Below are 21,341 nucleotides of genomic sequence, written 5' to 3'. Positions count from 1 at the left end.
TAAAAACAACCCCAGGTTTCTCTTCAGCATTGTAGCCAGGCTGACAGAGAGTCACACCTCCACCGAACCCAGTATTCCTCGATCCCTAAATAGCAATATCTTTATGAATTTCTTTAATGATAAAATTCTAACTATTAGAAATCAAATCAAACATCTCCTGCCCTCAATTGGCACTAATACCCCATCAAGAACAGAAAACTCAGAAACGGCTGAGAATCTTACCAATTATTTAGACAGCTTCTCTCTGATCACCCTTGATCAGCTGACCAAATTAATCTCATGTTCGAAACCAACAACTTGTATCTCAGACCCCATTCCTACAAAATTACTTAAAGAAATTCTGCCCCTAATTGACAGTTCATTACTGAACACAATACATCTGTCATTATCATCAGGATATGTACCACAGTCTTTTAAAATAGCTGTAATCAAACCCCTCCTCAAAAAACCTACCCTAGACCCAGAGGTTTTAGCCAATTACCGACCGATATCTAACCTCCCCTTCCTGTCTAAAATCCTAGAAAAAGTTGTAGCCAATCAGCTGTGTGAGTTTCTCCAGGAAAATAATATATATGAAGACTTTCAGTCGGGGTTTAGAGCTAATCATAGTACAGAGACAGCCTTGGCAAAAGTCACTAATGACCTTCTAATAGCTTCAGATCAGGGGTTTGTGTCTGTCCTCGTTCTGTTAGATCTTAGTGCAGCATTTGACACAATTGACCATAACATTTTATTACAGAGACTAGAACAGTTAATTAGCATTAAAGGAACCGCCCTAAACTGGTTTAAATCCTATTTTTCTGATCGCTCCCAATTCGTGCAAATTAATGAGTCATCTGTGCGCACCAAAGTTAACCATGGTGTTCCACAAGGCTCTGTGCTCGGCCCAATTTTATTCTCATTATATATCCTTCCACTCGGGAACATTATCAGGACACACTCGGTAAATTTCCACTGCTATGCGGATGACACCCAGTTATACTTGTCAATAAAACCTGAACAAAGTAATCAAATAACTAAACTCCAAGCATGTCTTAAGGACATAAAAACCTGGATGACCCACAATTTTCTCTTATTAAACTCAGATAAGACAGAGGTTCTAATACTTGGCCCTAAACACCTTAGAGATACATTATCTAACGATATAGCTGCGCTAGACGAAGTTGCCCTTGCTTCCAATGAAACAGTCAGGAACTTGGGAGTGATCTTCGATCCTGATTTGTCCTTTAATTCTCACTTAAAACAAATTTCTAGGACCGCCTTTTTTCACTTGCGTAATATCTCCAAAATCAGACATGTCCTTTCTCAAAAGGATGCAGAAAAACTAGTCCACGCCTTTGTTACATCCAGACTGGATTATTGTAATTCCTTATTATCAGGCTCCAGCAGTAAGTCGTTAAAGACTCTGCAGCTTGTCCAAAATGCCGCAGCACGTGTCCTGACAAGAACCAGGAAAAGAGACCACATTTCTCCAGTATTAGCTTCGCTACACTGGCTTCCGGTTAAATCTAGAATAGAATTTAAAATTCTCCTCCTCACCTTCAAGGCCCTTAACAATATGGCACCATTATATCTTAAAGAGCTGTTAGTACCTTATCAACCCACTAGAGCACTGCGCTCCCAGAATTCAGGCTTACTTGTCGTCCCTAAAGTCTCTAAAAGTAGAGTAGGAGCCAGAGCTTTCAGCTATCAAGCTCCTCTCCTGTGGAATCATCTTCCACTTTCAGTTCGGGAGGCAGACACCATCTGTACATTTAAGAGTAGGCTTAAAACCTTCCTTTTTGATAAAGCTTATAGTTAGAGCTGGTCCAGGCTTGTCTTAGACCCGCTCTTAGTTAGGCTGCTATAGGTCTAGAAGGTCGGGGGACACATGACACACGGAGCTTCTCTTTCCAGCTTCTCCTTCCTCTTCTCAATCGTTATCACATCAAAGTAATTCATATCCCATCAATACATGTTACTGACTTGACTTCTTCCCCGGAGTCCCTTTGCCTTATCGCTCGCAGATCCAGGGCCGCGGCTGTGGCCACATCATGGATTAGGAGTGTTGGCATCAGATACTGGTGGTGGACCACGACCGAGGTGGCAGCTGATGATGGATCCTAATGGCGGCAGTGGACAATGACTGTGGACTATAGTGGCATCCGATCTTGATGGTGGATCATGATCTTGCTGGCTGCTGACCATAGACTATGATTGCAGCAGGACTGCTCGATACATAGTATTTCTCCTCAGACACTTGACCATTAATGACATTAATCCACCAATTCACTGACCTTCAGTTATACTTCAAAATGTTTACCCTTATCAATGCTGCTAAAACCTTTATCTTGATGTTCTCCTTTACACTTCCATTGCACTTCTGTCCGTCCTGGGAGAGGGATCCCTCACATGTGGCTCTCTCTGAGGTTTCTACGTTCTTTTTACCCTGTTAAAAGGGTTTTTAAGTAGTTTTTCCTTACTCTTGTTGAGGGTTAAGGGCAGAGGATGTCACACCATGTTAAAGCCCTATGAGACAAATTGTGATTTGTGAATATGGGCTATACAAATAAAATTTGATTGATTGATTGATTGATTGTGTTACCCATCCGTGGAAAGGGGAAAAGAGGTTGCTGTGCAGTTCGCAGTTCTGTGAAATCATCTTGCTGGTTGTGTGGCTCCTGCCTTCGTGGTTCTGTTGGTCAGTTGCTCTTTGAAGTTCTCCTGCAGGACATCGCGTCGCTGCTAGGAGGTTGGTAGAGCTTGGATTGCGAGGAGGTTTCCTTGGTGAGATGAGCTGGAAGCTGCACCTCTGTGCTCCTCTGGAGTTTTGGAGGGCCTGGTTTTCTCCAGAACAAAGGGACATGCGGCTTCAGGCTTTTGACTGCCCATGTAGGCCGAACTTTGGTTTCACAAAAACCCTGTCCCAACAATGCTGTGGGGATGCTTTCCTGCAACAGGGACAGGGAGACTAGTCAGGATAGAGGGAAAAATGGATGCATACAAATATAGAGCAATCCTGAGTGAAAACCTTTTCCAGAGTGCTCTGGATCTCAGACTGGGGCGAAGGTTTACATTTTAACAAGACAACGACCCAAAGCATACCGCCAAAAAAACACAGGAGTGGCTTCAGGGAAACTCTGTGAAAGTCTTGGAGTGGCCCAGTCAGAGTCCAGACCTGAACCCAATAGAGCATCTCTGGAGAGACCTGAAAATGGCTGTGCACCGACGCTCCCCATCCAACCTGGATGGAGTTAGTTTCAGGGCTGAGAGCATGAATTCCTTTATTGTTTTTCCTTGGGTTTGTTCAGTTATTCCAGAGAATACTGCACATACTGCGACACTGGATGTCCAAAATGGTTTATTTCAAGATTTTGTGTTAGGTGGCGATGGTGTCGACCGAGGCAGAAACGGTGTTGACTGTGTTGACTGTAAGTTTTAGATTTTTATTTTCTATCTGTAGTGTTTTGAAATGTGACTGACCTCGAGGCTCGCCTTAAGATCCTTTATGTTCACGTGAAGTATTTTCAGAATTGACAGTCTACTGTTTACTAACTGTAGCACACTGACCTTATTGATAGTAGTTCTGTCATCTGTTTAAGTGGACCAGTCCCTCCTCGTTTGCATCTGTGGACAGTCTTCTAGGTTTTCCAGAGTCATAATGCTATAATCCAGGGCAGAAAGTTCTGATCGTTTCAGGAGAGTTGGTGGTTTGTATGGTTTGTCCAGCAGCAGGGCGCCACCATGTTGGATCTCATCCATAGTCTTGCGTTGTTCTCACACTATCATTGCTGTTTGCTGTTTGTTCTCTGCAAAAAGAACAGACACAAAAAAACAAATTGTGATCTGTGTAAATGGTGACAGGGAGGTTGGATTAGCCTACGTACACCTCAAAATGGTGAAGAGCTAGTAATATAGCTCGAGCTTCCCTTGTAGATGGTGATGGCTGATGGTGGTTAAACTTTTTTGAGAAATATGACTCAGGATGTGCGACTCCATCAGTACTGTCCTGAATCAAAACAGTTCCCGCCCCCAAATAAGTAGTGTCAATTGCCAATTTGAATGGTAGATCAAAATTTGGCAGGGCCAGAAGAGGAACGCTAGTAAGCAGATCCTTGATTTGCTGAAAAGCTTACTGGCACTCGTTGGACCACAGAAACTGCACCTTAGGACTTAAGGACTTTTTTTGAATTACATTTATATTCTCTATATATTTGTTCTATATTTCTATATATTTACTAAGTACTGCATGCTACTTATTTGATGTCTTTCTGCTGCTGTAACATTGCAAATTTCCCCATGGCGGGACTAATAAAGAACTTCTTATTCTTATAACCTGTCAGTTAAGGGTGCTGCCACAGCATAAACGTTTTTGCAAAACCCCCTGTAATAACCAGCAATTCCGAGGAAACAGTGAAGGTCCCGTCTGGAACCAGGCACAGGAAATGCCAAGATTGCTGCTATTTTAGACTGGAGCGGACACACATCCCCTCTGCACACCACTTTATACAGATAAGTAACTTTTACTTGACCAAAATCACATTTTGCCAGGTTAAGCCACAGGCTCGCTCTGCTTAACCTCCTGTAATTGCAGAATGTGATTTTGCCAAGTGTCAGAGTAAATCACTATATCATCCAAGTAGGCTTCACAACCAGGGAGCCCAGACAGCACAGTATTGACCAGCCTCTGGAATGTGGCTGGCGCATTACACATTCTGAACATAACTTTTTTGCAGGAAATCACCTGGAGTTACAAATGGAGAAAACTCCTTTGTGTGAGCAGTTCAAGGGACTTGCCAGTACCCCTTCAACAAATCGAGCTTTGTCACAAAAGAAACACTGTCAACCCTGTCAACACAGTCTTCCATTCTAGGTCAAGGTTAACAGTCAGGTTTGGTCACGCTATTGACTTTCGAACACTGTCATAGCCAACAGCACCGTCACACAGTTAGTGACAGGCTTTCAGCACTCCCAGCTCCCCAGATGGCACAACAGGAGTGACAGCTACAGCTTCCACAGAGTCAAACTCACGCCCCCATTATACAGTTTTAACATATTAATGTGACACAGCATATTCCTACGACTTTGGTCCGAAGTAGCAATAAGGTAGTCACAATCAGCCACTTTCTCTTAGACAAAATAGAGACCACTTAAACAAAACCAGCACTTTATCACCAGGGGCTTACAAAACTGCGCTTAGCCTGCCTGTCGTACCAACCTTTCATCTTCTCCTGAGCAGCACTTTGATTGTCTTTGCTGGCTCACATGCCCGACGTAGCTTAAAATTAAAGCCACACACATAGTCAAGGAAATTCTGCGGCATTGCTCCACCCTGTCATTTCTCTTTTGACAGCTGCAATGGGCTGTGTACAGAATGAGCAAACACTAGTTCAGAGGTACAAAATCCTGTACAACCTCTCTTACCACAACCAACATAAGGTGAACTCCATTTTCCCAGTCTTTATTAAACTTCAAGCAGTATGCACACAACTTCAGCGTCTGGTGAAATCGCTTGAGGGCCCCTGCATTTCAGTATGGTGGGCAGTGGAATGCAAGCTACATGCTGCTTGAAAACGTTGAGCAAAGACATCATCTTTAGATAATTTATATTTATTTATTGAAAAAAGAAATGAAAAATGAATAGTAGTAGACATTGTTATAGATACGTCAAATTATTTTGATGTACCAGGCTTTTAATGTGTCCATTGCCTGCCACAGTCCAAAATCAGAGCTTTTAGCAAATGGAATGATGGCTAGTGTTCTATTTTATCACTCTAAATCATGTACCTTTTTTTTAAGTTTGTATTTTAAATACAGAGGCTGTGTTTAGTTAACCAATATAATATATATTGTATAATAATATAATATATATTGGTTAATTCAACACAGCCTAAGCTGGGAAGATATTGTGTCCTTGTTCACAACATGATGCAAAATGAGACATCACTGTATCACTGTATGAAATCTCTGAGCTGTCAGAACCAGTCAGGACTAGTCAGAGAGTAAAAGAGTTTAATGTAGGAATTGACAGAGGTTTAGCTCCCAATTAAAAGTTCTTTGATACTGCAATGATTTCACTCTCTGTACTGGACAGTACTACTCTTGTGAAATGACAGACCAACATTAACGACATTTATTTGGCAACATAATACAGAACATCTTTATTTATCAATGTACGATTTTATAACAAGTGTTTATAAGTGTGTGTGTGTGTGTGTGTGTGTGTGTGTGTATGTGTGTGTGTGTGTGTGCGTGCGCGTGCACTGTAGACCTGGAGAGAAAGAAGGAGGGAGAAGAGGTTGGTCAGGACAAAAAGCAGACTGCAGATGTGATAAGGTCGAGGAGAACTGTTGACGGAGCCAAGGCAGGACAGGATGTGATGAAAAAAGAAGTGGGCCAACAGGAAGAGGTGGAGAACAGGATGAAGCAGGAGGAGCAAAAGCCTAAAATGGAGGATGGAGACAATGATTCAGATGTCATGGACAAGAAGAAACCTGATAGCGCTACAGAGAACCAGGAGCGACAATGTCAGAATGGTACGCAATCTGTCTGCATTTTCAGTTATTAATATTGTAATTATTATTTTTATTATTGAGGTTTCAAAGTCACAATACAAAATACCATGGGAAAAAAGAGGCATATCACCCACATAATGTGAAAACCAAAATGAAACAAATATCTGTCGGTTTCTTGGTACATAGATTCAGTTCTTCAACTTCAGTCAAGTGATCATAATTTTTATGCTCTCTTCTATTGATCACGTTTGTCCCGGGTCAGATTCATCAATATGAGCTGTTGATTATATAAAAGAATTATGAAGCTTATTCATGATCCCAGAACCTGAGGGAAGTAACAGCACACACACAGACTCCGTCTCTCTCTCTCTCTCTCTCTCTCTCTCAGCTGACGTCTCTGACTCACTACAGTTTAAAAGTTGATTTGTTTGTCGCCACAATATCAACACTGATCATCACATAATGATCGATTCTTTTATTAATGAGGTAAATCTTTCTTCAGAGCAGCGCATTCATCAGCCCCTTGCTCGCTCTTTTCCTCTCTCACACACACACAAACACACATACTCACAAACAAACAGTGTGATCGGGCACATGTATATAATCAGTCTGGGTAAAAACAATAGACTTTATAAACTTAGTAAAAGTATGGAGCTGGAGGAGGTGGCGGGGAGCGCTCTGTTTGGTTTGACGCAGTTGACGCAGCGCACAGCGCGGATGATAGAGGCACAGAGGAGCAGTAAATTATCATCATCGCGATATTAAACAACGTTATCGATATAGCATTTTTTCCTAATATCGCACACCCCTAGTATACATACACATTTCAATTTTCCATTAAGAAAACAAGTACGGGGGGGTTATGATGAAATGTAAAGATTGGGATCCATGATTGGGAGCCGGTTCCACAGGAGAGGAGCCTGGAAGCTGAAGGATCTACCTTCTTTACACTTACATACTCTGGGAACCCCAAGTGAGCCTGTATTTTGGGAGCGAAGTGGTTAGGGCAATACAGTGCATCACACTCTTTAATTTATGATAGAGCTTTATTGTTGATGGTTTTGTGTGTGAGGAGCAGGATTTTGAATTTGTATTCATGTCACCTACAAGAGCTGAAATCTCAATGATAATCCATGGGTGGCCTGATATTAAGGAGGAAGCACCAGTGGCAGTGTGGGAGTACTGGCCCTAGCATTGCAGTGCATTGTTCTCCAAAGGCCCTGATACATCCACACTAGCCACATCTGCGCAGAGGCATGTTACAGACAAGTCAGGGGCATGCTTTTCTTTTGAAACATGAAAGCAAAAGTAAAAGACTTTGTGGCAAATGGCTCCGCATTGCAATGAATATGTATAAAACCAGCAGAAGAAATCTGTTACGTCACCCAATTCGGGGGGCAGGGGTTCAAGAGAGAAAAAGGCACTTCTCATAATTATAAGATAAGATCATTCTTTATTAGTCACACAATGGGGAAATTTGTCGACAACAATTTTTTCCCTCTGGTATTTATGGTCTCATCCGCTAGATACTCTCCTTCTTAGCATAAGATGGGGCTGAGGACAGCTGCCGTCTCTCAAGCTCCCCCACAGCTCTGCTCTTTTTTCTGTCTTTTTGTTATTTATTCTGCTTTATTCTGCATTGTGCACAATGACCAAGCGAGCCCCTATCATACAATGTGATAGAGAAAAACTTCTGTACATCAGGTTGACTGTGGAAAACACTTTTTCACCACCACCAGCAGACAAAGGGGAATACCCATGCGCTGTTTACCTGTTGTACCTGGAGCACGGAGGCAACGAAGGAAACAAGGGTCACGGGCCGGCATCCTAGCCGACTGAGGAAACGTGAGAACCGGCCTCCACTCCCGAGTATTCTTCTGGCTAATGACCAGTCTCTGGATAATAAGCTGGACGAACTTCGTAGCAGGATTGTTTTTCAACAGGACATTAAGTTTTGTAACGTTATGGTTTTCACAGAGACTTGGCTCGACCCCTCAATCCCGGACTCCGCCATTGTTCCCGAGGGGGTCGTCATTCACCGCCAGGACCGGACAATAAACTCGGGCAAAGAGCAAGGGAGGAGGTGTCTACTGCATGGTGAACAATCTGTGGCACTCAGATGTGGAAAATTATTATATCCCGAGGGAGTTTACATCGCTCGTTATAACAGCGGTGTATATTCCGCCGTATGCTGACACAAATCAGGCCCTGGACGAGCTACATGCGGTTATCGACAGGACAGAGACCTCACGGCCGGAGGCTGCGTTTATTGTGGCCGGTAATTTTAACAACGCCAAGATACCATCAACACATCAGCTGTCCTACACTCGACCATGTTTACACTCCCTTCCGGGATGTATATAAGGCCCTGGCCGAGCTCTCAAGGTGTGTGCAGATCAGCTGGCAGATGTGTTCACAGACATTTTCAACCTGCCACTGCTCCAGTCTGTAGTTCCTGCATGCTTCAAGGAGACCCTCATTGTCCCTGTTCCGAAGAAAACAAAGACCCTCTGCCTGAACGACTACCGCCCAGTTGCACTCACTTCCACCATCATGAAGTGTTTTGAGCGGTTAGTCACATCCTTCATCACCTCCTCCCTCCCTGACTCACTGGACCCACTTCAGTTTGCCTACAGGCCAAATAGGTCAACTGCAGATGCCATCTCCCTCACCCTACACACTGCCCTCTCCCACCTGGACCAGAGGGACACATATGTAAGAATGCTGTTCATTGACTACAGTTCAGCGTTCAATACTGTCGTGCCCCTGAAGCCCGTCACCAAGCTCAGAGACCTTGGGCTTAACATCACCCTCTGTGATTGGATCCTGAACTTCCTGATAGGCAGGCCCCAGGCTGTGCGGATAGGCAGCACCACATCCTCCACCCTGACTCTTAACACCGGTGCCCCCCAGGGCTGTGTGCTCAGTCCTCTCCTGTACTCCCTGTTCACACATGACTGCGTGGCCACCCACAGCTCCAACACCATCATCAAATTTGCTGATGACACGACCGTCACAGGCCTGATCACCGGCGACGATGAGATGGCCTACAGAGAGAAGGTCAGAGCCCTGACATCTTGGTGCCAGGACAACAATCTCCATCTCGACGTCAGCAAAACGAAGGAGCTGATACATGCACCCCTCACCATCAACAGGACTACGGTGGAGAGAGTCAGCAGCTTCAGGTTCCTCGGGGTTCACATCAGTGATGACCTGACCTGGACTCACCACACAGACTCCATCAGGAAGACGGCCAGACAGCGTCTCTTCTTCCTCCGCAAGCTGCGGAGGCTCAACATGGATGCCAGGATTCTCTGCAACTTCTACAGGTGCACCATAGAGAGTATCCTGACTGGCTGCATCACCGCCTGCTATGGCAGCTGCAGCGCCCTGAACCGTAAGGCTTTACAGAGGGTGGTAAAGTCTGCTCAGCACATCACCAGGACAGAGCTGCCATCCATGGAGCACCTCTACATCCGGCAGTGTAGGGAGAAGGCCAACCGGATCATTAAAGACCCCTATCACCCCGACGGTACCGCAGCATCCGGGCCCGCACCAACAGGCTCAGAGACAGTTTCATCCCCCAGGCCATAAGATTTTTAAACTCCTCCAATCTTCCATAATTCCTCTAAACTCTGCACCTTACCATATTGCACTACTTTTTTAGGTGTATGTTTTATATATATATATATATATATATATATTTTTATATATATTTTTTATATATATATATATATATATATATATATATAAACATTTGTATTTTTTGATATTCTCTTCTATATTTATTTTTATTCTTGTTTTTTGCTTGTGTAATATTTTGAGCATTGCTAGAAGAGAGACTGTTACCCAAGCATTTCATTGCCAGCGACTGCTAAATGTAATTGGTTTGCACATGACAATAGACTCCTGAATCTTATCAGAGATCTGGTGGTCCATCTGAAAATAATATTTTTAAAATAACTTTTCACATGTGAGGGATCCCTCTCCCAGGACGGACAGAAGTGCAATAGAGAACATCAGCAAAATAAGAGTATTTACAACTCAGATTAGAAGAAACAGTTTGTAACATAATGGAAAGTAATTTTATTGAGGAGTCATTGTCAGTAATGGTAGAATTTGTGAGTAGGTGTATTGTATATCAAGCAGTCTTGTTTAAAAATAACAGTCCATGATCAGCTGCCACCATAATCCACAATACATGGTCATCATCCACTGACACTATCAGGATCCACCATCGTAATCCACCATCAGCTGCCAACCCGATCATGATCCACCATCACTGTTCATGATTACCTGCCAACATATTACAGGATCCGCCATTACGATCACAATGAGCCAACACGATCCACGATCCAAGAATACAATCCACGATCTCTGATTCGCGATCCATCATTATGATTCAAGATGTGGCCGCAGCTCTGGTCCTGGATCTGCAAACGATAAAGCACAAGAACTCCGGGGAAGAAGTCAAGTCAGTAACATGTATTGATGAGACATTAATGTGATAAAGAGGGAGAAGAGGAAAGAGAAGCTCCGTGTGTCATTTGTCCCCTGACATTCTAGACCTATAGCATCATAACTAAGAGCATGTCCAAGACAAACCTGAGCCAGCTTTAACTTAGCTTTATCAAAAAGGAAGGTTTAAGCCTACTCTTAAAAGTAGAGTGTCTGCCTCACAAACAGAGGAGCTTGATAGCTGAAAGCTCTGGCTCCTCCTCTACTTTTAGAGACTTTAGGGACAGCAAGTAAGCCTGAATTTTAGGAGCGCAGTGCTCTAGTGGGGTGATATGGTACTATGAGGTCTTTAAGGTATGATGATGCCATATTATTAAGGGCTTTGTAGATGAGGAGTAGCTTTGTAGTACAAGTTCAAGTTTTGATAACTTTCAACATATACTTGTTGTCCGCAATTATACTTTACTTTATTACTCTTCATTGCGGTGCCACAAAGCTGGTCTTAAACCCTCATTTGATGTGTTGGGAGAACCTCTTAGTTAGAAGTAACTAAGGAAGGCTTAACTGGAAGTCCAAGTTAAAGTTAAAGGAGTCCTGCGGCTAGCCCCTGTTAGGGAGACCAGCATAGGAATGTTATTTTATGTTTAAGAAGTCTTATTTTTAAGGTTATTATATAGTTCAGGGTTGTTCGGGATATACACTGCCTCTATGGGAAAAGAAAAAAAAATCCTAACTTCAAGTACCTATGGTAAATGGAATAAATACAGGAGATGGTATTACCAGATTAGTCACTTGGAATGTCAAGGGACTAAATGGCCCCATTAAAAGAGCTCGAGTCTTCGCTCACTTGAAAAAACTAAAGGCTGAAATAATTTTCCTAGAAACCCATCTATCCACAGGAAACCAAGTGAGATTACGAAAACCTGGTTGGTCAAATCTTTCACTCTACTTTTAATAGTAAATCAAGGGGGGTGGCCATTCTTCTTCATAAAAAGGTACAATTTACTGCAGCAGACATTATCTCAGATCCAAATGGGCGTTATATTATAATTTGAGGTTCACTTTTTCACACACCAGTGATACTTGTTAATGTTTATGCCTCCAACTGGGATGATGAACATTTTATAAAAAAAATGATCTCCAATATTCCTACCCTAAACTCTCATAATTTAATATTTGGAGGAGATCTGAATTGCTTAATTAATCCCAGTCTGGATAGATCCAACCCTACTTTAAAACCGCCTTTGAAAATGGCGAAGACCCTGTCGGCTTTTATGGATCAGGTTGGATGTATTGATCCCTGGAGGTTTAAGAACCCCACTGATAGGATTTTTTCTTTCTATTCACATGCTCATCAGACCTACTCTCGAATAGATTATTTTTTTATTGATAAAACTCTCCTTCCTTCAGTTGCTAACATAGAATACTCTGCAATAGTAGAATCTGACCATGCCCCAGTAATTTTAGATCTATCATTTAATCTCTTACAAAAACCCTGTCCCCTATGGAGGTTGGATTCCCTTCTGCTTGGGGATAAAAGCTTTTGTGAAGTGATAAATAAAGTTATTGATGAGTTTCTTATACATAACCAAAAAGATAATGTATCCCCTTCTCTTCTTTGACTTTTAAAGCTGTCATTAGGGGGGAAATTATAGCTTTTTCTTCTTTGCAAAATAAATTACGTAGAGAGAAACAAGATCAACTCATTAAATCAATCAGAGATTTAGATTTACAAAACTCAACGACACCGTCTCCTGAACTTCAAAAACAAAGATTAAATCTGCAAAAGGAGTATGATCTACTGTCGACAGGCAAAGTTGAAAAGCAACTATTAAAAGCTCGGGGTAGTCATTATGAATATGATGAGAAAGCAGGAAGGTTTCTCTTATCAACTTAAAGTTAAATCTGCCTCTCAGCAAATATCACAAATTAAAAAAATTTAGAAGACCCGCCAAACAACACAGACATGGAAAAGTTCCTTGAGGGCCTTATATTCCCAAATATTAACGACCAAGAAAGGAAGCTAGACCTACCATTGAGCATGGGCGAGATACTGGGATCAATTAAAGCTATACAAAGCAGCAGAGCACCTATGCCTGACGGCTTCCCCATTGAATTTTTTAAGAAATTTTCAGATAAACTACTGCCACTCTTGCTATCCAGAGGCACTCTGCAGCAAACCCTGACACATGCATTAATTACTCCTTTGTTAAAACCTGGAAAAGATGCAAATGAATGTGGATCCTATTGACCAATCTCTCCTGAATGCAGATTATAACATTTTGGTGAAGGTTCGAGCTGTATGTCTGGAAACAGTTATTCACCAGGTTATTTCTGAAGACCAAACTGGTTTCATAAGGAATCGCCACTCTTTCAGCAATATCCGCCGCCTGTTGAATGTTATTCACTCCCCTGTGACTGGTGAAACCCCAGAGATGGTTATCTTTCTAGATGCAGAAAAGGCATTTGATAGGGTGGAATGGCCATATCTATTCAGGATTTTGGAAAAGTTTGGTTTTGGTCCTAAATTTGTGGCATGGGTAAAACTCCTCTACTCCTCACCTTGAGCCTCTGTTGTCACCAATAGATAAAATTCAGAATATTTCAAGTTATACAGAGGTACCCGTCAAGGCTGCCCTTTAAGTCCCTTATTATTTGCCTTAGCTATCGAACCGCTATCTGTTGCTCTTAAAGCATCCCTGAACATCAAATTAATTCACAGATGGAGCACTGAGCACCTGGCCCAGGTGTGCACTGATTAACGCTGACATCATCTCCACCTACGGCTCAGGGGAAAGAAGAACAGGGACACCTAGTGTCCAGGTGGGGGTGGAGGGGGGTCGTCACAATGTGCATGGGCATGCCCATGTGACTCGATAGCGCCCCCCTAAAGCGCAGTGCCTGCAGTGCGTTTCACCAAAATGCATGAAAATCACTAGGCATATGTATCATGCCAAGCCGTACAAAAAAAGTACAGGGACCCATATTCCAAACCTAAAAGGAAGCCAGCAATTTTGGATTAAGTGGTCATTTTTGATGATTCACACACATCGTACTTTGACTAACTCCTCCAAGAGGATTAATTACATCAACTTCAAATTTGGTCGGTGCAATCTAAACACATTGTTGATCAAAAGTTGTATTCTTCATGAGTTTTTGTCAGAGGGTGTGTCCGTGGCATCGGATTTCAGTGTTTTGCTGGGCAACAGGACGTTGTTATAACTTCAGTGCACATTATCAAATGCTCGTGCCTAAGGACTTCAGCACAAGCGGTTAGGAAACAAAGTCTTGCCAGCAGAACAACAACAGGAGCCACAAACCAGCTAGCTAGACCACTTCACTGGACTTCAAACAGCACATCAAAAAGGACCATTTCTCCCTTTTCATGATCTGGCAACCCAACTGGGCTAATTATGCCAGGCTATGCACAGAACAGTTTCATTAGTGTGATTTTAGTATGTGTTTGATTTGTGTTGTTGTGATAGTTTTTAGTTATTTGAAATCTAATGTTAGATCTATTATGCTCTTCATAGACGCAGAGACTTTCTTTGCATGTGTAACCGGTCTATCATTTGTGCCGGTTACCTGCGTTGTGTGTCAGTTTGTGAAGTAGAAGACCGGGACTTGATTTTCGGCACAGGACTTTAATTGCTGCTGAATGTGCTCTGTTCAGTGTTTTAGCAGAAGAAAAGAAACAGCGTTGGTCATTCATCTTCAGTACATGCTGCTCTCGGCCAGTTCCAATGCATTCTCAGTACATTTACAAATCTTGCCTAATAAAAATAAAAAGGCCTATATAAGAAATAATAAATGCAAAGATACTTAAGGATTTATAAAAATAAATAACAAAACTATGATTTACAATTGTCTTTGAATGTATCACATTCACTCATACCACAGTCACACATCATGAAAAGATTCACATTTTCAATTTACAACAACGAGAGTCCTATGCAACAAAACATACCTGTTCAGTGTTTTAGCAGAAGAAAAGAAACAGCGTTGGTCATTTGTCTTCAGTACATGCCTAACATAAAAAAATATACGGTTCAATAGGCGTACTTCAGGACACAAAATGGCGAACGCCAACGCACATGCACAGAAACATAACACATGTTTGCTAGCTCGCTAAAACACTCTGAACTAACTCACAAATGAAAATTAACCATAAAAAAAATGAAACGGCTCGACTGCTATGATAATATTACAAGCAAATGAATCATTCTAAACACTTAGATATACCTTCAGCTTAGAAATTTACACATTAGTGTCGCGCTGTACAAAATACATACCGCTCTCGCCAGCTCCAGTGCATTCTGGCGAGAGCCGGGAAAATAAACACAATGTACGCAAAGCGACCAATAGAGGGCGCCAAACCCATGTAAAACACCCAATACAATAAACAGCAATAATTAACAAAAGCTGAGGGATTTTTGGTGGAATGCAATATTAGTTTTAATACCTGCTACACATGTAACTACTTTCTTTAACCTGGCACCAGCACCTCACACACATATCTCCACAAACTTAACACACACTCAGCCACATGGTCCCACCATTCCATGTGGTCCTTTGTCTTCTTAGTGGCCCCGGCCGCCATTTTGAAACACACTCCCTCACACACATACACATCTCTATATAGTAAGTACTTTTAGTTAGTTTGTGTGTTATACCTTTATTATTTTCATTATAAATGTTTTTCTTTAACACACATACTTTTTTCATTAATGTTGCATAAGTGTTAATTTTGCCAACCTCTACACTGTCAAGAACTCCATATACTTCACCTTTGCTAACTACTGATATGGTAATTTGGGTTATACTTATTCATTTAATTGTCCAAATTTGTAAGTAATTTTGTGAGACAAAATCTGTAAATTTGCTATCTTTTTCCTTCCTTTGAAGGGTGGTGGCCAGAGGTAGCTTTAATGTCAATTAAAGTTATTATTTAATATTAATATTTGTCTGATAGCCGGATTTATTGAATGTCCAAAGGCAGTTTAAGGCAGAATAATCCCAACAGGGGTGTCGACCTGGGCCAAATGTGTGCCCGGTGACAATCAATGAGTGGAGCTAGTCAGTCCAGCAGGTCCTGACCAATAACCAAAGGTTCAACATCGATGGAACAGACGTAGATCTGATGCGCAAGAGTCATCTCTTAAAAGCTGATGTCAACCCTTATCCTGCGTGTAGCTTGTGATGCTAATGTTGCAGGCTTCAATCTGTAGTGACAAATCGAGAGCATGAAGAAAGTCAAGAAAGGGGAATGTGCTGTGATGGTCCCAGGAGGTGTTCAGGCAGCACCTGGTTCTCTTCCCCTTTACTTAAGTATGTGACGGGACTAAGCTTCTATTCCACTATATTTCAAAGGCAAATATTGCATTTTAACAGTTACTAGTCACTAAGATTTAACATGAACAATTTAATTTGGCTGATAAAGCTTTTGTATGTGTTGATGGGGAGTATATTTTCACTATTGCATTGTATTTCTCACCACCACTGCAATTTAAAATCAATTTAAAATACCCCCAAACATTTTATAATTGATTTTCAGAACTCTACATGCTTCAAGAACCTGACAGAATTGGTTCCATACTAACTTTGATTTTGTTTTTTGAACAGACCCTCAGCCTCGTTGCACTGCGATCCAATACTGCAAGAGACCTGGCTACTGCTCCAGTTCCTACCAGCTGGCAAGCTCAAAAGTTAAGGAGATGCGGCCCTTTGATGCCAGAGGAAAAGCCAGAAGACTGCAACACATCTCTCTGCGTTGCCGAAAGTGACCATGTACAACGACATATCTGTAACCCTAACAACTTCCTTTATATCTCTTAAAATCTCATTGCTACATTGCTACTGCTCTCTCGTCATGTTGTTCCCCTTAACCAGTGCCATCTCTTTTTGCTATGTGTGGTCCTATCACTTCTTTTAAATCTCTTCAACGTTTTTGATGAGGGGGTCTAACTCAAATTCATAGTTAGAACGCTTCTGTTTTGTGAAAGATTATATGGTCCTCCCAAATCCATAGGCCCTATTTATTGGATGATGACAATATGCTATCTTGGAGATGATACATCTATGTTGCTATATTGTGATGTGAAAACATTTTTTTGACTTTCAACTAAGGTACACAATTTATTTAAATTGGCAAGATTGAAACGTGGCAAGCATGTTCAAAAATGTAGAGTAGACACCTTAACTCTCGCTGACAAGCCCCCAAAGTTATGTTTAGCCATATCAAATTGTTGTATATTAATATATACATTTTTTTAAATATAATTTTAGATCATATACTAATACACATTAAAACAAGTTCAAACGCAACCAATTATTCATATATAACCATCAAGATCTATCTCTATGGGTTTTTTAAGAATGCGGGTATTTGCGTAGGACTAATAGTAGTTACTTTCTTTGGTGTTTAAATCTTGCTTTACAATGTACTTTAGTAATCTGATCGGCAAGTGAGTTTCATGCAACTATGCCCTGATATAATGACTTGTCTTAAATGTGCTCTACTTTTGGGGACTATGTAGAGGTGAATGTGAGTTGACTATATGCATTTAGGAGTTTTAAGTTCATTTTTTATTTCTGAAAAAAAACTGGGAGGCCAAGTACTATGTTCTGAGTGAGCTGCAGTTTTCCTCTATCCTTTTTTGAAGCACTTGACCATAAAATTGAAAAATAGAACAGAAATTCAAATTTAAGTCTGTAGGACTTGCTTCATTAAATTTGGTTTTAGAAAAGTACTTATTTGTTGATATTTTTCTTTGCATCTTTACCTCATATCTATATGCCTTGTCAATGACAATTAACTGTCTAAGATAAGTTATATTCATATATACAATATAACAACCAATGTCAGAGGAACCAATGAACCCCATAGTATCAACAATGTAGGTAGGGGCTATTGACATCATTGAACAACGTCTTTTGATTAGTCAGGAATGCAGTTGACACACCATCTCTATATATTGCCTTAAATAACACACTAGATTGAAAAGAAACAGGGGTGACACCAACACCTCCCCCTTTATGTTAATCAAGGATGCCCCGCTGGCTTCGGGTTAGGAGTTAGTATAAATATGGCCGCCTTTTTCGGGGAGGTGAATGCATCAATGGACCCTGAAGTCAGCAGGAAAAATGACCTGTGTTGTAAAGAGTGCAGGATCTCACATGCCTGAACAAGTAAAAGTACATAATTCTGGTTTATAACCTGCTTAAAGTAATAATTAATACATATAAACTGTTGTGTTGAGTAACTACTGTAATTAATGAAAAACGAATCATGTAGGATTTAAGTACAAAGCCTCTGGTAAGATGAATGTAAACAGAAGGAAATTCTTTACAATAGTAATTAATGAAATGTAATAGATGAGGCCTAATGAATCAAGGTCGATAACATTCCAACAAAAACGGTCTTGTTACATTGCCAAAGGTCCAGACGATCCAATCCAGTAACATATTTAGTCCAAAACACATTATTACATCAATAAATACCCACAGACTGCTGTTGCGTCATTTCAAACTAGCCAGCAGCTATGTGTAACCTTTGATGTATTTTCCCTCGTAACTCCCGTTTGCATGTAAACACAGCCGATATCTTGATTTCAAAATGGAGGCTGCACTCTGAACTTTAGATTGACAGCTCACTTGACCCAATAGGAGCTGGCATGTCCTGTCCACAGCCTACGAGAGACCTCGTTGAAGGACAGTGCCTGCCCCTCTTCTGTCGTGTAAAGACTGAGCCAATTGCAACCGATTGTTCTGATGACTGGCACTTCGTATAGCCAATGAAATTTCCAACACTTAGATGTGCTGCTTCAGGGGGTAAACATAACCACAACAAGGAAGTCACTGCGTAAAGGCGAACAACTGGTACCAGTTTCTCGTGCGTCCGTGTGTAAAAGGCAAAAAGTGTTGTTTTTGAGAGTTTCTGAGACTTTAGAAGCTACACAATGGCGAAACGTTTGGAGAAAACAAATTACTCAACCAAAGAAACCCTGGAATTGTGTCTTCCGCGTGATAGCGACAAGTCTGGGGACGAAATATCAGACGAAGAGAGCGAAATGTCGTTTGACTCCGAGGCAGAGGCCATGTTTCTGGATGGAGGAGACATTACTCTCGACAAGTACGTTTTTTATTATAATATATAACTTATAAATTACTGTATGTGTGTGTGTGTCCCTTTGATGTGGGGGAGGTGTGTGTGCCCCTTTGTTTCACTGTATGTGTGTGTGTTTGTGTAGAATGCAGAAAAGTTTTATCTAGTTTTGTAAATGAATGTTATTTCTTTATTTTCACAAAATAGACAATCATCTGATGTAGATTCAGATCAGGATTGGGAGCCGGATACTTCGCGCCCAGCCAGCAAGCGGCCACATAGAGTGGAGCAGCAGGACAGTTCCTCAGGAGAGGAGCCCCATCCCCCAACTCCTCAGAGAGGTTCTGCCTGCAGGAGAAGACCAAGAGGCAGAGGACAGGGGAGGAGAGGGAGAAGCAGCAGCAGCAGCAGCAGCAGTCAAGCCAGTTTGTCAACCAGCACATCTGGAGAGAGATGGAATGATGTTGATGTTCCAGACATAATACCACCACAGCCCACCTTCAGACCCACCCATTCACCAGGACCCCAGCTCATACGTACAGCTACGTACACAGTCCTGCAGCTTTTTGAACTCCATTTTACAGAAAAAACAAAACACTAATGACTTTGGCTCGACAAACTACTCAACACCGAGTCATGACTGCTACAATGACTGGCATGTTGCCAATAACATGTCAAATGTATATTTGTATACATTTTCTACTATATGACCTGTTTTGACTCTTTTATATGTAAGTATAAGTGTAAATGTAAAAGAAGCCTTTTAGCCTAGGTATGTGACCATGGTTACCAAGGGTCCTTTGGAGTCTCCAAATGGCCTTTTTTGGAAAACGCCTAGACATACCCTTAGAAAAACATCTGTAAACGAGCGGCGTATGACTTTTTTTATCACATTTTGGACGACCTACAAAACTGAGTTTTTAGGTGATTTTGATCGACATGACTTTCGTCATGTTTTTATCATATTTTGGACGAACTACCAAACTATGACTTTTTAGGTGATTTTGAACGTCATACCGACGGTTGACTTTTTTATCATATTTTGGACGGCATACAAAAGTGACTTTTTAGGTGATTTCGAACGACATACCGGCGTATGACTTTTTTATCATATTTTGGACGACATACAAAACTGACTTTTTAGGTGATTTCGAACGACATACCGAAGTATGACTTTTTTTATCATATGTGGACGACATACAAAACTGACTTTTTAAGTGATTTCGAACGACATACCGAAGTATGAGTTTTTTTTCATATTTTGGACGACATACAAAACTGACTTTTTAGGTGATTTCGAACGACATACCGAAGTATGACTTTTTTATCATATGTGGACGACATACAAAACTGACTTTTAAAGTGATTTCGAACGACATACCGAGGTATGAGTTTTTTTTCCTTTTTTTTCATATTTTGGACGACATACAAAACTGACTTTTTAAGTGATTTCGAACGACATACTGAAGCATGAGTTTCTTTTCCTTTTTTTTTCATATTTTGGACGACATACAAAACTGACTTTTTAGGTGCTTTCGAACGACATTTTGACTTTTTTAACATATTTTGGACGACATACCGAAGTATGACTTTTTTCAGATTTTTTTTTCAGATTTTGGACGATATACAAAACTGACTTTTTAGGTGCTTTCGAGCGACATTTTGACGTTTTTAACATATTTTGGACGACTGTTATGACCCTGAGGTCGTGGTGTTTGGTGAACGTGCTGTTATCTACTGTGCCTGTGGTGTGGATCTCTCTCTCTCCCTTTCTCTCTCTCTCTCCCTCCCTTTCTCTCTCTCTCCCTCCCTCTCTCTCTCCCTCTCTGCTGTGATGCTTGGGTGTGATGTGTTTCAGGTGTGTCTGGCTCCACGAGTGACTGAGTGGATGAGTGACTGAGTGTGTAGGTGTGTTTCCAGGGAGCTGATTGGTTCCAGCCTCAAGCTTAAAGGATAAGAGGACGGCTTCCCCCAGCTCCTGCGCTCTCTCCTTTCGCCACTGCCAGCTAGACCTCCAGCCGGAATCACCTTGTGAAGCGTTGTAAGAACTGTTCTTTGTGTACCAGCCCGGTTTTGGTAGGGGTGGGTAGCATTTCTGTTTAAGCCATGTTTTCCCCTGTTTTTGCTTGAGGAGTTAGGTTAGTACCATGTCTTTTTGTTTCTTTGTCGCAAGAAAGCACCTAAAAAGTCATTTTTGTATATCGTCCAAAATATGAGAAAAAATAATGAAAACAAGTCATACTTCGGTTTGTCCCCCAAAATATGTTAAACGTCAAAATGTCATT

The 21,341-nt window shown here is 41.4% G+C and overlaps 1 protein-coding gene across 1 annotated transcript in view; it reads left to right on the top strand.

The window, feature by feature from the left end:
• pde1ca (phosphodiesterase 1C, calmodulin-dependent a) overlaps nucleotides 1-16,803 on the top strand; it is a 119,619-nt gene extending 102,816 nt beyond the window's left edge. Inside the window, exon 16 of the mRNA XM_047344602.1 lies at nucleotides 16,575-16,803. Within this exon, the coding sequence (XP_047200558.1) occupies nucleotides 16,575-16,735 (161 nt within the window). The 3' untranslated portion in view covers nucleotides 16,736-16,803. The remainder of the gene's footprint in view (nucleotides 1-16,574) is intronic.
• Nucleotides 16,804-21,341: the final 4,538 nt, after the last annotated feature.

This window comes from Hippoglossus stenolepis, chromosome 19, assembly GCF_022539355.2.
Source record: "Hippoglossus stenolepis isolate QCI-W04-F060 chromosome 19, HSTE1.2, whole genome shotgun sequence".
NCBI lineage: Eukaryota > Metazoa > Chordata > Actinopteri > Pleuronectiformes > Pleuronectidae > Hippoglossus > Hippoglossus stenolepis.
This window is presented reverse-complemented; position numbering and strand designations above follow the sequence as displayed.